This window comes from Miniopterus natalensis, chromosome 5 (assembly GCF_054644295.1).
Source record: "Miniopterus natalensis isolate mMinNat1 chromosome 5, mMinNat1.hap1, whole genome shotgun sequence".
Lineage (NCBI taxonomy): Eukaryota > Metazoa > Chordata > Mammalia > Chiroptera > Miniopteridae > Miniopterus > Miniopterus natalensis.
Window position 1 is genome coordinate 87,964,518 of NC_142085.1, and position 18,706 is coordinate 87,983,223.

Below are 18,706 nucleotides of genomic sequence, written 5' to 3' on the forward strand. Positions count from 1 at the left end.
GAATTGAGACTCACTGTTTTGACAGAACTGACAAGGCCATTATTTTGTCCGAAGTGCGCAGATTCATTCATTAACAGTTACTCAGTAGCTGCTTTGCCAGAGGTTTGAACGTACAGTGAGGTGTTTTTTTCAATCCTCGTTTGAGGATATGTTTTTTTTTAAATGGGTTTTTGGAGAGAGAGGAAGGGGGGGGGGTCGGGGGGAGAGAGAGCGAACCTGCAATCTAGGTATGTGCCCTTGACCGGGAATTGAACCCACGAGCCTTCGGCGCAGAAGCTCTAAGCACTGAGCCATCCGGCCAGGGTGCATACGGTGTGTTTTAATGCCTGTGAAATGCTTGTCGCGGTGCTCAACCTAAATAAAGTCAGTCTGATTTTGAGTCAGATAGTGGACTCGTTGCACAACTTCATCTTGTCAGTTCCGATCTGAGCTGGAGCAGTAAAAAGTAAAACCAGAAGTAGAACTGTCTTTCATGCCACAAGTAGTTTTTAAATAAAATAAACAAAGTAAAAAAACACACTCTTTGGCTTTTCAGCATTCCAGAGTGATTTGAACGCTTACTGTCTTATATCAACACGATTCTTGAGCAGTTACTTATCTGAGTTGATACTCTTAAGTGGACGGTAGAATTTTAAGAATTTTGATGATCGCTGAGTGTTGAGGTGGCTTCGGGGCGGATTGAACCAGAGCAAGGTGGTATTTAGTGGTTTCTGCCCTGGCTTCTGGTCAACTTGACGTAGTTGGCTTCAGTATTTTTGGCTAATGAAAGTTGTGGGAGTCTTAAGCAAATGTGGCTTGAATGTAATACTAGAGAGAAGTTTAATTATTGGCAGATCACTGACAATGACAAATTGTTTTTCTTCCTTTTTAGTTACACATGGGAAGCTGTTGATACCAAAAATCACATGCTTTACAAAATCAGCGTCTGTGGAAACGTGGGTATTCCCCAGTGTGGGGCATCGAGTGCTGTCTGTATGCACGACCTGAAGACAGGCAGCTATCGTTCCGTGGGTGAGTAAATCTGTCCTGAAATTTCTGAATGCGCACCATCCCAATTTTGCAGAAACGACCTCTTGAATATGTAGATATCTACACAATTATATATGCTTAGAATACATCACATCCATTTTATGTTTTATCATAGTTAAAAGTGCTAACGATTTAAATGTCCACTATGAGATCAAATTAGGTTACTTCCATCTAGTGCAGCAATTTTCAACTGGTGTGCTGTGAGAATTTTTAAAACATGCAAAACCTGACTATTTAATTAGGGTCACTGACCTCTTTTCCCTTATTAAAAAATGACAACAGCCAACACAACAATAGCTGTCCGGTGGGAGTGAATCAAAACTATACCTATTTTTTGGTCAGACTGGAAAAAATATACTTTTTGGTGTGCTGCAGAATTTTAATAATTTGTTTATGTGCCATGAGATGAAAAAGGTTGGAAATTGATCTAATGGATACTGTGTAGCCAGTCATTACAAAGAATTATGCACAGTTGTATTGATTGACCTAGAAGGATGTTCCTATATGTCTCTGCCTTCTCATGCTTTTCTCAAACCCCGTCTTTACTCCCCCGCTCACCCCATCTCCTCTAAGTGTCCAGCCCTTTCCCCCTTACAACGTTCTGCTTTCTTCTGTGGTTCTGTGATTCTCAGGCCATCTGTGTTCACGTGGGGCAAAAGAGGGTCATTGGTTTTGGGCTTACATTAAAAATTAAAAAGTCCTAAGGACCAGCAGTCCTAGAGAAATAAGTGCAAACCTTTTTCTCCTGGGGCTCATTTTAGTTCCCCATATGCCCTCCCTTGGATATGCTCCCTCTCCCCTGGTGAGGGTGGTGGGTCCCAGGGCGCTGCCGAGTTCGTGGAGTGGGAAGGGGGCAGATGCCGAGATGAAGAGACGCGGGGCAGACATAACAGACCTGGTGTCATCGTTCCCGGGTTTGGCTGCGTGGATGCCCGCCAAGCAGCGTGCTCGGCGAGGCCGCATGGTGAGGCCAGCTGTGCAGCGGAGACGGTGTGTGGCTGGGCATGGTTGTGGCGTGCGAGGGGCGGCGCACTGTGGTAGCTCTGCCTGCCATTTTGAATGGAAATTAGCAAGAAATGTTTCGAGTAAGAAGAGTAAGGTCTTCAGGGTCCACTGGTGGAGGCCCAGCTCCTGTTCGGTTTCACTGTCTCCCATTAAGGAGACTGTTGGACGGAAAACACCATACGGGGGATTTGCGGCCCAGGATTAAGATCTGAGGAAGCAGCGGGTTGTTCTGAGCTCGGGTCAGGCAGATTTTATTTTGTGATATACTTAAACTGGCCAGTGAGGTTGCCATTTTCCTGACTGGGACCTTTTGATTCATGAAGAGAGGCCACGAGGGGGCCTGTCGGCCGGTGTACTCAGGTTTTCAGAAAGAGGAAAAGCAGCTTTCCTCTCGACTCTGTTGTAATACTTGACTGTAGTATTTTTGGCTAATAAAAGTGTCTCCTAGGTGGTGGTTGTCTCGTACAGTGTGAGGTGCCACCAGATGCGGACACATCGTTGGAGGATGACCTGTGAGGTTGGGAATGACCAAGTTAGGTCGCCTTTGAAAGCCAGGCAGGGGAGTTGTCATATGGTAGTGGGTTCATTTTAGATTCGCGATGGTCATGGGGGAGGTGATCTGATAAAATGTGTCTTTGGAAAGCTGGGCCCAGTGGAATAGCAGAGCTTGGTTAAAGGAGAGAGGCTGAAGGTGACTAGATGAGTTAAAAGCTAAGTTACAGGTCGCCGATGATACAAACCAGCAGTTTCCAATTTCTTTTTACTCTCCCAGACACACATCACATGCTTTTCCCAGAGCTTGAAACTCTCAAACTCCCAGAGGGAGAGGAGGTAGGCTAGGTGCTGTGGACTTTCAGCACAAGAAGTCACTGCCCTGTCCTTAGGCTCAGGAGACAAACTGGGAGGGACGGATGAAGGTGACATTAATGAGAACAAAGGTAGTTTTGAATTAGATCTAATTTTGCTAATTTGTGTCATACAGTAGACATAGTTAAATGTGTTATAACTTGTTCTAAAAATAAATAATAATTAAATTTCTTGTGTACTTATGTGCAAAGTGTTATGCTTTTAAGTAAAATAATCTCATTGAATTCATTCAGCAACCTTTTCTTTTATTTTCACCTGAGGAGGGAGGGTATTTTTCCATTGATTTTTAGAGCGGAAGGGAGTGGGGAGGGGGAGAGAGCTCAGCATCAATGTGAGAGAGACACCCGCACCTACCCCGACTGGGGGTGGGGATTGAACCTGTAACCCAGGTATGTGCCCTTGATGGGGAATCGAACTCGACACCCTCCGGTGTGCAGCCCAATGCTCTAGCCACTGGGCCACACCCACCAGGGCTCATTCAGCAACTTTTTGAAGTAGGTGATGTCATTTCCCTTATTTTATAAATGAAGACACTTAAAGCCCAAAATAGATGAGCCGCTTGCCAGAGGTTGATGGTTATTAATGTGATGGCTGACAGACTGGCTCTAGAGTCTGTGTACTGTACTTATTTGGGGCTGTGTTGTTTGGAGAGCCATAGAGGCACATCAGACAGTTGTAGAGTAGAGCTAAAATGGGAACCATGATGGGAAATCTGAACTGAAAAACTAACTTCTTATGAATTTGCTAGAAAGGAAAAAAAATGTGAGTTTTGAGAACAGCCACAAAAAATTGGAGTTTCCAATAAATCAGAGGAACGGGAGAACTAAGATGGCAATAGATCCAAATATATATGAGAACTTAATGTGTAACTAAAATTTTGGGTGTAATTTAGTTATTTATCTGTTAGCAAATAGCATCAGACCTCTCCTTCCTATCATGTAACAGAAATGGCAAGTCAGTTAAAGTTAAAAAGTAAAAAGACAATAGACATTAGGAAAAAACCTAGGAAAATATAATCTAGAGGAAGTAAGATCTTCTCTTAATAAGTGATAAGACAGACAACCTGAGAGAAAAATGGCAAAATCTAAGAGCAGGCAGTTCACAAAGAGGAAATCCTGACCGCCAGTGCACCTTCATTAATAAGCCAGGCGTAGGTGCAAGTCAGCGCAATTATAAAATCTCTTTTCTTCAGTCACATTGACAGAGGTTTGCTTGAAGGGTTGCATCAGACAGTGTTGGCCAGGGGCCTGGAAGCGGGCACCTTTGTATCGTGCTGTGCGATGGTTGTCTACAGCCCTTTAGGGAAGGTCATTGTTGATGGGAGTTTTATAGTGCCCACAGGACTGTTTTTATACTTAGAAACGGGTATTAAGACCTCAACTTTGGTTTAAATAATATTGCATTATTTTTGATTTAAAAAAATCAAACATTAATTCTTCTTTAGGCAAATGATACTGTTACATATGCAAGTGTAGGGGGAAGTGTAGCATTTTTATGGGGCCTGTGAACAACACTTGGTTCCATTTACAACCTAGATGAATCGTCTTCGCCACATTTTAAAATGGCTTATAGGTCTTATATATTTGATTTCCTTTGAAAATACTTCAGCTGCATGTTCTGACGATTAAATCTTAAAAATTTAATTCTTAATTTTTAAAAATTTAATGCTTCAAACTTATAAATATGATCGTAGTCTGATACGGTCACAATCTAAATCAGTTGTTATCACCTTTGAATTGGAGTTAAAACATTAAACGTTGCAAGTATGTGTAAACACCCAAAACGTTCACTTTCCTCCTAACGTCCTAAGTATTAATACTCTGGTTTTAATTTAATTAATCCGAGGGTTAAAAGCTAAATATCCACTTCAGAAACCCCGTTGCCAGTCCATTTAACTGAGGTAATGTGCCTGCTAGGGAAGGGTGTTAATTGAGGTTACTCACCACCAAAGCCTGGGATTCTGGCTGCCTTCTCGTTGGTGACTCAGGTAGGACAGTGAATCCATCGGGTTGTAGTTGCAGTGTCCAGTGACTTCATTCACTCAGGAACCTGGCCCTGACTTCAGGTGATATTTATGTCTTGTGACTCCTGTTTACACTCTCAGGAGTCTACTACCAGCCCATCCAGCTTGATCACTGGATTGAATTTTGTATCTCTGACTATATTAAGATGTGAAAATATATTTTTTCCCCTCTTACGCCCTATATTCTTTCATTTTTTTCTTAAAACCATGTAATTCTACTGGATATTTAAGGTATCTGGTTGAGTTTTAGATATAACTCGTTTTTGTCCCATTTATGGTCTCTCCTGATAGTCTGGCATTTTCTGTTAAATTTTAAAATATATTCCTGTAACCCCCTTTTGTAAATCTTACGAATAGATTTACATTTTTTTGTAAATTAATGTAATTTAACATTTAGATTTTTGAACACATTTTTTTGTAGCATTAATTTTGACAGTATGTATGGGGATGGCTCAGTAAATTGTATGTTTTATTCTGATTTGCTGGGTTCACACCTTAAAAGATACACGAATAAAATATTGTAAAACAGCCAACACTTAATATTCATTTATTTTTAACAAATACTTGAATGAATCAGTCACTAAAACAGACAAAAATCCCTTTTTCATGGAGCTTACACACAAAAACAACAGTGGCTAAATAGTATATTAGAATGTGATGAATGCTGTAAAAAAGAAAGGGAAGGAGAGTTCAGAGTGCTGGCGGTCTCGGGGGTAGAGTTCAGGGATATTCAGTTGGGTACCTGTTGCTGAGAAAGCGACCTGTAAGCAAAGACTTGGAGCTGAGGGGATGAGTCTTGTGGCTCTTGGGGGGAAAAAGCCAGTGCCGGGGACACGGGGCGTCTCTGAGGGGAGGGTCGTAATCAGTGGTAGCAAGAATAGAAATCTCTTTAAAGAGGGTTGATATAAAGAGCAGAAAATGAGGCAGTAGCTTGGAGGAAGAACCTGGGCAGAGAGGGTTCTTTTTCAGTTTGGTGAAACAGCATGTGAGTCCACTTTGGAGGACACGACACAATCGAGACGGGGACGCGGGCAGCTGGGCGGCGGCGCGAGCGCACGGGCGCCTAGCACGGGGAGGGCTGCCTGCCGGCCGGGCAGGCCCCGAGGGACGTGCCCGCCGGGCCCAGCGGCCGCGCCGGGGGCCCTGCGGCCGCGCGCGGCGGGGGCATCGCGAGGCCGCGCATCCTCAGCGAGGCCGAGTGGCGAGCTCGGCCGGGCTCGGCCGGGGACGCCGGGGGTTGCAGGCGAGGCCCGGCAGGCCCGGAGCGCGGCCGGGCCGCGTGGGCTCCGGGGAGCGCGGCCGGGAGCGCAGGGTTTGGACGACGCGGCGCGGCCGGGCCGGGAGCGTGTGGCCGGGCCTGGCGGGTGCGGGCGAGCGCGGCCGGGCGCGCAGCGTTTGGAGCACCCGGCGCGGCCGGGCCGGTAGCGCGTGGCCGGGCCTGGCGGGCACGGGCGAGCGCGGCCGGGCGGGCGCCCTGGCGCGCAGGGTCGGGAGGACCTGGCGCGGCCTGGCCGGTAGAGCGTGGCCGGGCCGGGCGGGTCCTGGCGAGCGCGGCCTGGTCTGGCGGACCCGGGCGAGCGCGGCCTGCAGGGCCCGGCCTGGAGAGCGCGGCCTGGCGGACCCAGCGCGCGGCCTGGCGGACCCGGCGCGGTCTGGCGGGCCCGGCCTGGAGACTGCCGTCTGGCGGACCTGCCACGGCCTGGCGGGGCCGGCCGGCGCGGTTGGGTCTGGCGGGCCCAGGCGAACGCGGCCTGGCCGGGCGGGCTCGGCCTGGAGGCCGCGGGCTGGCGGGCTCGGCGCGCGGAGCCTGGCCGGGAGCACCCGGCCGGGGGAGCGCGGCCTGGAGGACCCGGCGCGGTCTAGTCTCGTGGGGCCCTGCCAGTGCGGCCTGTTCGGATGAGGCCGGGCGAGCTCGACCTGGTCGGGCGGAGCGGACCTGGAGAGCGCGGTCTGGAGGACACGGCGAGGCCTGGCGGGCCCTGGAGAGCGCGGCCTGGCGGGCCCGGTACGCAGGGTCTGTAGGACCCGGCGCGGCCTGGCCTGCAGAGCTCGGCCTGGTCTGGCTGACCCGGCCTGGAGAGCGCCGTCTGGTGGGCCGGGAGCTCGCGGTCTGGTTTGCAGCCCGGGGCCTGGGGACCGCGGTCTGGAGGATCTGGCGCGCGCGGCGCGGCGCGCTCTGGAGGACCCGGCGCGATCTGGCGGGCCCGGCGAGCGCGGCCTGGTCTGGCGGGCCCAGCGGGCGCGGCCTTGTCTGGCGGACCCGGCCTGGAGAGCGTGGTCGGGAGGACCTGGGGCGCGCGGTCTGGCGGGCCTGGCGCGGTCCGGCGGGCCCAGCGCGCGGTCCGGCGGACCCAACGCGCGGTCTGGCGGGCCCAGCGCGCGGTCTGGAGGACCCAGCGCGGTCTGGCGGACCCGGCCTGGAGAGCGCGGTCTGGAGGACTCGGTGCGGCCTGGCGGGCCTGGGCGAGCGCGGCCTGGCCGGGCGGGCTCGGCCTGGAGACCGTGGTCGGGCGGGCCTGGCGCGCGCAGCCTGGTCGGCAGGACCCGGCCTGGAGAGTGCGGCCTGGAGGACCCGGCGCGCTCTGGTCTGGCGGGGCCCCGCCAGTGCGGTCTGGTCTGGCGGACCCGGCCTGGGGATCGTGGTCTGGCGGGCCCGGCGCGCGGTCTGGAGGACCCGGCGCGGTCTGGCGGGCCCGGCGAGCGCGGCCCAGCCCATTTGGCGCCGTCCTCGGGAGCTGGCCGTGGGCCTGGCGTGCTGGCCGCCGCCCCGCAGTCCTCGCCCGGCCCTCGTCCGGGGAGGATGGCCAGGCTGGCCTGTTGCCGCGGGTCGCTGCCGCGGATCGCTGCCGCGGGTCGCTGCGGCCTCGCCCCGTGCGCCCTGGTCGGCGGCCGGCCTCGGCCAGCGGGCGGCGCGGGCGGCGGAGGAAGACGAGATGGCCGGGCTGGCGCGGCGCCGCGGGGCCTGGTGCCGAGGGATGCCGGTGCTTCGCGCCGCGGCGGCAGGGCTCGGCGGATGCGCTCGGCCCGGGGCCAGGGCCTCTCTCCTTCCTTTTAAGGGTGGGCCCGGCAGTTACGAGGAGCCCCCGGGAGCTCTGGGCACGGGGCCGGAACGGGCTGCAGTGTGGGGGGACAGGAGGTGTGGGGGAGGGTCTTCAGGGTGGGGGTGCAGCCCCGCGCGCGCCCTCTTGCGGCCGCAGCGCGCCGCTTCCCACCGCCCTCCCTCCACTTCTCCCGGAGCGCGGGCCGCAGGGGCGCCCGAGCCCCGCCCGCCCGCCCCGCCCCCGGCCGGACACGCCCCCGGTGGGCGGGGCCTCGGGCGCTGTCCACGGGCGCTGTCCGAGGTCCCGGCGCTCGGCGGGCCCGCGGCCTTCGCGCGGAAGGACGGCTCCGCGGCGGCCGCGGGCGGGACGGGGCTGCTGCGCCGTCCGCCTGGTGACCGGCGGCCGCTCCGAAACCCGCAGCCCCGCCCCGCATCCGAGTGTCCCCCCTCCCGGCGCTCTCGGCGCGCATTGCCGCGGGCCGGCGCGCTGCCCAGCTCGTGAATCCGCGCCCGCCATCCGCCGAGCCTTTCCTTTTGTTTTCAATGAGCCGTTTTAGGCCATGTCACCTAACAAAACCCAGGGACCCAACAGTGACCACTCTGTGTCCCCCGGCCCCCTTCCCTGGAGGTCACCGTGAGCCCGCATGTGCATTTGAAACATCTGTCCCCTCCCTCCCCTCCCTTGCTCGTCCCCGGCCCCCCAGTCTGTGTGTGTGCACGTGACGTTTTTAACTTTTGGGGGGACTTAAGTGGTAAACAGCATTACGTCGCCGAACATCAGCTATGCTCTCACCTTTCCCTGCGGCCTGTTCCTCTGTGACTGCTCTGTACTAATGTGTGGATCTGCCGAAGGTGACTCACTCTTCTGTTGATGGGCATTTTCGTTGTTTCCAGATTATTGCTGGTTTGAAATACACTCGGGAAAAAAAAAGAAAAAAAGGAAATACACTCAGTGTCCTTCACCGTGGCTCCTGTTATATGTGTGCATGGTGTTCTCTTGTGTATATGCCTCAGAGTCGGATGGCTAGCTCCTAAGGTGCACGGATACTCAGTTTTGGGGCGTCGCGCCACGCTGACTTACGCAGTGGCTGTACCAGTTTACACTCCACGCAACACGGGAGAGCTCTGCACCGTCTCCAACATTTGGCATTTAATTTTTGTCAATGGAATTGCTGTATTTGGTATGCCATGTGGTCTCAATTTGCAATTCCTTGTTCACCAATGATGGTGAACATCTCTTCATATACTTATTGACATGTTTCCTTCTGTCTGAATATGTCTTGTCCATTTTATATTGAGTTATCTACTCATATGACCTGTCCTTTCTGTCTAGAAGCTTTAGAATTTTCCCTTTGCCTTTGATATTAAAATTCATCGTGTCTTGACTCAGTGTGGGTGTTTTTTAAAAAAAAAATCTCTTCTCTTTTTGTGTTCTCTGTCAGATGTGATTCATGTTCTTTTATTTCCTAGAATTATAAATTTTTTGTTCGTGTGTGTGTGTATATGTGTGTGTGTGTGTGTGTGTGTGTGTGTGTGTATATATATATATCTGTATTTTTTTTTTAAATCCTCACCTGAGGATATTTTTTCCATTGTGTTTCAGAGATAGTGGAAGGGAGAGAGGGAAATATTGGTGTGAGAGAGACGCATCGATTGGTTGCCTCCCTTCCCTGCCCGACCAGGGCCGGGGATCGAGCCTGCAGCCATTTTACATGCCCTTGGCTGGAACTGAATCTGGGACCCTTCATTCCACGGGGCCGACGCTCTAACCACTGAGCCAGACTGGTTAGGGCTAGTGTGTGTTGTGTGTGTGTGTATGTGTGTGTGTGTTTACACATGTATGTATACACACATATAAAATTGATGCTAGTGCTTTGCCAGCTCTGTGTATCTCCTAGTTTATAACTTGTTTCTGTTTTCTTTAAGCTAGTTTTGGTGAATATTAATTTTTAAATTTAGTAATTCAAATTTATCAATTTTTTGAAGTTAATGCTATTGAGTGTTAAATGTTTTCTTACATTAAGATCTAAAAGATAACTATACTTTCTCATAAGAGTTTTAAAGTTTCATTTTTTGACATTTACATTTTTAATCTAGAGTTTATTTTTGTATATGGTGGTAGGTAGTAATCCAATTTTACTGTTTTTTCCATGTAAATTGCCATTGTTTCCAATTCCATTTATTGAACACCCTCCTCTTTACCCACTGATCTGTTACTTGTGTCATATATTAAAGTCTGATTTGCATCAATGTCTCTGTCTTCTCTGTTCTAGTCTTTTTTATTCTGGCTTATTACAATAATGTCCCAGGCAAACTGAGGCAAGCTTACCTGATTGGTGGGCCACTCTAAAGAATTTTGATTTTATAGCACATAGAATGGGAAGTTACTGAAGAATTTCAGTAGCCGAGTTATAGCTTCTAAAATATATATTTGATGATCACACTGGTGCAAAATGGACAGGGTGAGAGGGATGGTGAGGAGCGAGACGAGTGGAGGCAAGGGGACAGTTAGGCCAGTGCCAGCGTGCAAGTGCAAGGTGATAGTGGTTTTAGTAGTAACGGAGATGGAGAGATGTGGATGGCCTTGGGGTGGACATAGAACCGGTAGAACTTCCTGATGTACTGAATGCGGTAGATGAGAGAATGATGGGACTCAGCGTGATGTGTTTAGGGCTCGAACAGCTGGGTGGTGGGATGCCATTCCTGAGATGCAGAATTCTGGGCACAGGACAGTTTGTAAGTTTATAAACTTTCAGATGAATTATAGCGCCACTTTTAATTTGCTTATGCTTGAAAATAGCATTGTGATTGTGAATATTTTATAGCTTGTTCATGCTGTTTCCTTTCCAAATAGGTGACTCTCTTTTGAAAAGTGCAACCAGAACTCTTCTGGAATTCAGCACAGCAGTGGGCTGTGGCTTGGAGAAAAGCCAGAATCACAAAACCCAGAGTAGCATCACCTTCCTCTGTGGGAAAACCTTGGTGAGTCCACAGGGCCACGGTACAGTCTTTCTTTTGTTGAAAGTGTTTGCCCCTTGGGAGGTCAGGCTGTAGCAGTATTCCAGGAAGAATAAGTGACAAAGATGGAGAACACAAACAGATAAACAAAACCCCAACCAGAATCACCGTCGCCATTAAGAACCAGTAAGTAAAAAACCCTAAGTCTGTAGTTACAACTTTCAAGTGAAACTTGACCCACATCCTGTGTAAAACTACAAATCAGAGTGATTAATGTGTTTCAACTCAAAGCAGAGTTTAATGTTTATTGCAGGCATCATTTTTTTCTTTCTAAAATCTCTTCTCCCAGCATTTTATTTTGATAGTTGTTAGGGAAGTGCGTTTATTTTTTTAAAATGTTTTTCTTTCCTCATTTACATTAAAATGGAGAGACTGACAACTCTCTAGGACAGCAGTTTTCAACCGGTGTGCCGCAGAGTTTTTAAAATATGCCATACCTGACTGTTTAGTCAGGGGCACTGACCTCTTTTCCCTCAGCTTGTCAAATAAAAAACGACAACAGCCAGCACAACAATAGCCGTCCAGTGTGAATGGATCAAAATTATAGTTTTGTTTTTTTTTTTTTGTCAGATCGGCAAAAAATATTTTTTGGTGTGCTGCAGAATTTTAGTAATTGGTTTATGTGTGCCGTGAGATGAAAAAGGGTGAAAATCACTGATCTAGGAGAAGCGTTTGCCAGTGTAATGGGGTTCCCAGCCTTTTTGGGTATTACTAGTGTTGAAAGGGGACATGATTGTTTAAAGTGTGATTTGTTCTTGCTGTCTGCATATTGCACGTGATTTTTAAATTTTAATCTTTAGTGTTTAGACAGGGACTTGAAGTAAATAATTGCTAGCTTTTAGGAAAAGCAATTTGTATACAGATCCTATGAATGTTCTCTAATCAGAGTAAGATTAGAAAAATCGGGGTGAGTGAAATTCATGTGGCCACCAGATTGCTTTGAAACATTATTTTAGAATTTGCTGTGACTGCCCTATTCTCAGGCCCATAATATCTCATCTCAAGAATTTAAAAAATAGAACTTACATATTAAGTTTGGATCAGCCTATCAATTGCAGTATTGTCCATGTTCGAAACCTTGGGAAAAAAGTCTGTTCGCAGTGCTGTGAAATATGGAGGTGTGGATTACTGAAAAAGCTAGCTCCTGTTTTAATTTTAACTGATTTCCTTCGCAAATTCTGTGTCCACCATAAAAGAACCAGAATTGTGAAGCACACAGATTTGCACATGGGCATGCAGTGGTAAATTCCCGCCGTGTTGTATCACCCGGCAGCGCTGTGGTTCGGCTTGGAGTCGACCCTGGTGGAGGCGTGGGGGGGGCTCTGGAGCGAGGCTGGCGTATGAACCCCGTTGGGCTTGGGTGGGCCTCCTCCCTCGCTTACAGGAAGCATGAGGTCACATTTTCTGGCTTTGATTTTGTTGGCATTTGGTTAAGAGAACATTTGGAGTTTGAGAGGATCAGGACTCGGAGGATTGCTTCCCATGAGTTTACTGTACTTGCATAGTTGGGGCAGTAGAACAGTTTTGGCCCGAGTATACCAAAATTCCAACATGACTTCATGAAGCCTTTGTCTCAGAATTTTTGGGTTTGGGAACTTGGTAGATGACCTTGTCAAACTAAAATGGTTGCTACTTTTAAAATTTTCATTTACTGTTTCTAACTTGAAAAAAGAAAACTTTACAGTGTGCAGTATGGTAACTTTAACTTTATTTTTAATAGGGAACTCCTGAATTTGTAGCCGCAACAGACTGCGTGCACTACTTTGAGTGGAGGACCACTGCAGCGTGCAAGAAAGACACATTTAAAGCTAAGAAAGAGGTAACAAGGGCACTTCAAGGTCACACGCTTGGGAAGTACATTCCGGGGCCCTTAAGATTGGAAATACTGGGGTGGAAATCCTTTTTAGTTCTCAGATTCCACTTGAGCAGAGATACCATGTGGTTTAATTGTTAAAATTGTGCCGGGTGGTTCTTATTTTTAGGACAGGGCATTTTGAAATATTGCAGGATGTGATGGAAGTAGAATGACCCACCCACGTGAGGCAGGTTAGTTCTTGGTTTCTGGTGCTGCTCACCTCAGTGACTGAGTGACATGGTTGAGCGGGATTTAGTGTGTTCACTCTGCCTACAGGTGCCATCTCTACGTGGAGCTTTGGGGTGGCTTCTGGACTGTGACTCTGGGCCAGGTGTCCTGAGCCCTCCAGTTCTGTGTCACCTGGACAACCGTCTTCATGGGCCGGCTGTTCTCACTTCTTGCCATCAGTTGTCTGTTCTGGAGGATTGAATTCAAAGCCGTAGGAGCTAGGAACTGACAGATGGGGGTCAGTTTCACTGATGGCTTAATATAGTATCATTTAAGAAGGGCAAAGAGAGATATGGTAGTTTTTACAAAGTAAAACCAAGTGAAATTATGAATAATAAGTGATCACAGGTTTTTCAGATACGGCAGCCCTAAAGACGGCAGCCTGAAATGGGAGTGGAAGAGGCAGCTTGCTGGGGAAGGAGCAGGAGGGATGCTCACTGCGAAAGGTTTAAAGTGTGGAAAGGAGTAAGGCCAAAGAAAGGTCGCCGGTGTTCAGGCGATGGTGTCAGATTTACACTTTAAATTTTAAACCGGAGGGTAAACTGTTAGGCCAACATATAGTTAGTGGCAGTAAGAGCCTCCCGGAGCTGCAGGGGTGGCCTCCCGCTCTTCCCGGGGACCTCAACCTCTCCAGGCCCGTGCATGTTCCTGTGGTGTCCCCCGACGCCCCAACCTGACAGCGAGGCCGTTCTCCTGCTTCGGCAGAGCGTCCTCTTGCCTTGCGTTCCCTAACCGACAGTTTTGTCTCCCACCACTGAGGGGAAAAAAGCGGCTTTCCAAATGAAATAAATAAAGAAATAGCGGTTTGTTTTCTCCGTGACCTGTGTTGTAGGTCAGAAGTCACAGACCGCAGCCCCGGGGCCAGATCCTGCCCCGGTGTGTGTTTGTGCAGCCCCAGAGCGAAGAATGGCCTTTACGTTTTTATAGGATTGTAAAAAGACAAAGAAGAATACACGGCAGAGACCTACGTGACTCGTGAGGCCCAAAGTATTTACTCGGCGGCCCTTTATAGGAGAAGGGCGCCCTGCTCGAAACTGTTCTTCGGGACTGCGGGGGGAGGTGCAGCTATGTTTTTTCTCAAAACAGTGACATTCAGTTTCTCTTAGAAGCTGATCTAAAGATGCACCCAGAATGTTGCCGTTTGTTCTCTGATCACCTCCAGGTCTGCTTGGCAGCTGGGGCTGATTCATTCAGTGCGTTCCTCGAGGGCCTGTCGTGGGCGGTTCACTACGTTTTGAAAGGCTTCTTGCTCTCAGATATGGAGCGCACAGCCCTGCTCACGGCCTGAGCTTCTTTCTGCCTCGGGTGCGGGTACGTTAGACGGGCAGGACCGAAGAGCACGTGGCCGCTGGAGCAGCCCTGCTGCCCCCTCAGCAGATCACAGCGAAGCACCCGTGCTCTTCTCTGTCCTCAGTGCGATCGGGTTACACCTTACCGGCTGTGGTGTAACTTCAAAAAGGATTGTGCTGCTTTGTCAGGCCTGGGACCTGCAACAGGCTCAAGTCATGGCAGCTCTAGACGGCGCCTTTTAAAATGCCCGCTCTGGTGCCTGCTCGGTGGACTCTGGGAGGGTCCATTTAGAGAATACTTTCTGTACAGCATCACGGCCGGCCCCCACCGCAGCACGCAGGGGAACACAGGAAATTGAGAACTTAGCAGAGCTACACAAATACGGTTAACATAGAGCGTTAACAAGGTGGACTCAGTTTGGAGCGTGGCGCTGGCAGCCACCTCCCCCCAGCCCGGCTGCTGCCTCCTGCGCTCATGAATGTCTCCTTTGCTCTGCTCCTGGAGCAGGAAGTGGGAGGCCTCCCTTCCCCGGAGCCCAGGCTGTTTTCCGACGTGCACTCCAGCTCTGTGGGCGCAGGGCTGGGCGTGTCTGCAGTTCCTTCCTGGACGGGAGGCCAGGGGTGGCTGGCTGCCTGGAGCGGGAGTCTGAGTGCCCGGCTCACTGGAGGCCCTCGAGCCCCCTGCGGGCTTGAGCTAGTTCAGAACTGCGAGCTCTTTCACATGTGGCCCCGTCTTTCTTCCCCTCCCGCCGTGGGCCGGCTGCTCCCTGCTCTTTCACAGGCTTTCATTTTGTAGCTGGAGAGGTGCCTTGTCTTCCATCCCTGCCTGTCCCCTCCAGCTCCTGTCCAGTTTGTGTTTCTGTGTTATCTTGCTGGGAATGACACGCTTGAGATGGGCAGGATTATGAACGCTGTGACTATCACTGGGACCCAGTGGCAGTCTGCAGGAACACCTTTAATTCAGATAATTTTTTTAAAGCATGTGGACGTGGCTTTCTGTGGGATGTAGCCTGAGGCTTGGTGTCTGGCTCCCTGTGAGTCACGCTCTCCCTGTAGCAGATGTGCCAGCCTCTTCGGTTGTCAGCGGGATCTCTGGTCAGCATTACGGGCCGGGGGAGACTTTGCTCAGGGATCTGGTTGGAGTGAGTTCACATGTCCCCTGAGGCTGTGAGGAGGTGCCAGTTGTTGATTTAATCCATTAGCTCTCCATGAAATTTTGGAAAACAGGACTGGGGGAAAAGGGTTAGTGGGTCAGAGCACTCCTGCAGCTTTCGAATTTCTAAGAAAAATTCAAAAGCTAAATATTAAGCAGTTACCCTTTGTGAATAGATCACATGAATAGCATTATAGTAAAAAAAAAAGTTTTAGGAAAATTATGTAAAGGACATGAAACAAACGACTTGGAAATGATTGCAGAGAACATGAGTTTTTAGAATATTTCTTTGCACAGGTGATTAAAATGATGCCAGTGTATTATTTTGGAAATAACACTTTCAGGGGTGTCTCAGATAGAGACGTAGCAGGAGGTGGTGGTATCTAGGTGACCGGGGCCTTTTTCAGTTTTGGGCACAACTCTGGGCTTGATCTCTGCTTTGCTTTCAGAAATAGGTGGGACTGTCAGAGCACAGGATCTAGTCGACTGTAATGGGTTCCCTGACATTTTAAAAATAAGAGGCCATTAGTTCATAGAGATGAGAGTGGTCATAAGTGAGAATCCAGTGAGGATGGGTTAGGTGCCGGGAGGAGTAATTTGCCTTCATCGGTAATGAACAGATGTTAGGCTGGAGGCATTGTCCTGAGCCTTTCTTAGGGCCACAGCAGAGACTGAGCCCTGTCCTCGGTGCACCACTCCTGTGGGAGGAAGCTGACGGGAGGTAATGAAGTGAGTAGACCCAGGATTTGGTTGGAAGGCAGGCTGACAGGGCTGGGAAGTGTGGGTCTAGGATGACCTTAAGGTTGTGGCCTGAGCAACTGGCTGAATAATTGCACCATGCTGACACTGGGGGAAGAGCAGGTTTTGGGGGAGACATTTAAAATATGTTCAATTTGAGATGCTTTTGTGTATCTAAATGACCATGGTAAATAACAATAACAAATAACACTTGTATCAACTGTACCAAGAGCTTTACATAGATTAACCTGTCCAGTCCTCACAGCAGCCCTGTGAGGAAACCAGGACCCTCTGGGGGGCCAGGCAGCAACGTGAAGGAAGGGTTTGGGGCCATAAGGGAGGATCAGTGGCATCAAACCCCACTGTGAAGGGGCTGGCGTGGGTGAGAGGAGGTGACGATGGAAGCCCAGGCCCGGGCAGGCAAGGGGGAGGTGCTGGTCAGCCTCTGCTTTGTCAGGGACATCATTCCGACAGACCCTGAGAGGTGGAGACCAGTGTTACACGACATTGGTCACAGGCTTTGCCGAGCCCCTGGCCCCAAGGAGGTGTGTATTGAAGACTGACTTTCCTCTCCCCTCTCCTAGGTGCCGTGCTATGCATTTGATGGAGAGTTCAAGAAGCACGACTTAAATCCACTGATCAAGATCAGCGGGGCTTACTTGGTGGATGACTCCGACCTAGACACGTCTCTGTTCATCAACGTTTGTAGAGACATAGGTGTGGATCATGGTGGGCGTGGGCTGGTGAGGGATTGCGTAGAAGGCTTCCACATCTTTGCCCTTCCACCTGTTCACCTACTAGGATAGCCATGTCGCTGTGGGGGCCCCTAAGGAAGCTTTTGTCCCCACAGATGTTCTCTGTGTACAGCCTCCCCTCGGCCCCCAGGAAATTCTGATTCCATTGTAAATTCCCTCCAAACTATTGGTCTATCCCAGTGCATTCTGTCTGCCAGACACTTTATGTTTCAAGATTCTCAAGTAAATCTTACCTCCAGTGACATGGGGGAGAATGGATTGATTTGGTGTGTGGGGTGCTGAGGACGGCTGGAGCAGAATGGAGTTGGGGGGGCTGGGGAAGCCAGGTGTGTTTAGCCTGCCGTGTGTACCTGAGCCCCTTGGCTTTGAGCTGCAGGCTGGGTAAAAGGGAGAGAGATGTCCAGAGTTCTTGGGCACTTGGTCATGACACATGTTTTGTTTTGGGATCACTTCTTGCCGGGATTTCTCTGAAGGTGCCAGAACTGGTGTGAGAAACTTGGGTGTCGTTGCTAAATTAACCGAAGGCTGTAATAGCCTTTATCTAGAAAGGACCATAAGAAGTTGTACAAGCCCATGCTTGTTCTGTCTACAATGTCTAACCTAGCTTGATGTGTCCTTTCAAGGGCTGTGAGTCGCTAGTCCTGTGCTAGCAGCCACTGAGCCATGAGCAAACTTTGCTGGTAATTAGTAAAAAAATCATTCTTCTCTGTTCTCCTTACATTCTTATTTCTCACATGGTATGTAGGCCTTTGGCCTTAGAAAAGTTTAGAAAAGAAATTTACAATAAAGTCAACCCATGAGAGTATTGCTGGGTAGTAGGTACAGGAGTGTTCGTGTACAAGTGTCCTTCAAACTGTGAGCATACCTATGGACCACTTTCCTGTTATTTCTAAATAGTTCCAAAAAGTGAACGCACCGCACATGTAATTGACCAGGAGTGGCCCGGCGGTCACGTTTGTCGCTCGTGTCCTTTTGTGCTCCAAGGACAGCTTCTGCTGTTCCCTTGGGAAGAAGTAGACGGAGTCTTTGTCTTAAATGGGTCTGTGGCTCAAATTTGATTGTAAAATTGAAGAGTCTTGTAGATTATTGAATTCTGAAATAATAGGCTATTTTAGTTTAGAAAACACTTAGGTTCCTGGCCTTTTTTTTTTTTTTTTTTTTTTTTTAAATCATTTTGAGGATTATTTAAATTCACTGGATTTATTCTTAACAGTTTTTTTCTTTCCAATTTACTGGCAATTTGAGTTGAATTTCAGTGACTTTGATTCACACGGGAAGTGCCCCAGTCTTTACCCAGACATTCTCCAGTCCCAGGAAATTGCTCCGAGCCTCATCTGTGTTTGGTTCTGGCTGGGTGGTTCCACTGGTTGGAGCATTGTCCTGTGCACCAAAAGGTTGTGGGCTTGATTCCCAGTAACGAAATTTCAGAATACAGGCTTGAGACCTAAGGGTTCCCTGTCCTTTTTAGCATCTGGTGAGTCCTCACAGTAAACTGGAGAAGATGTGGTGACCCTCCCCCTGTGGTTGATAAAGCTTTAATTCAAGCTCAGGCTGGGTGATGTTTACTCACTCACAGGGGAACTGACTTTTGAGCCCCTGTAGTGTGCGAGGCCCTAATTTAGGCGCCAAATTACAGTGTTGACCACGGGAAAGTCCTGCTCTCCTCAGGCTTAAGCGGAAGGAGATGCATAAAAACATCAGCCCCG

The 18,706-nt window shown here is 49.6% G+C and overlaps 1 protein-coding gene across 1 annotated transcript in view; it reads left to right on the forward strand.

Moving 5' to 3' along the window:
* Positions 1–18,706, forward strand: part of IGF2R (insulin like growth factor 2 receptor) — a 96,082-nt gene that overhangs the window by 18,757 nt on the left and 58,619 nt on the right. The window contains exons 2-5 of the mRNA XM_087817729.1: positions 872–1,011; positions 10,819–10,946; positions 12,703–12,801; positions 16,830–16,962. Coding sequence (XP_087673855.1) covers positions 872–1,011; positions 10,819–10,946; positions 12,703–12,801; positions 16,830–16,962 — 500 coding nt within the window. The remainder of the gene's footprint in view (positions 1–871; positions 1,012–10,818; positions 10,947–12,702; positions 12,802–16,829; positions 16,963–18,706) is intronic.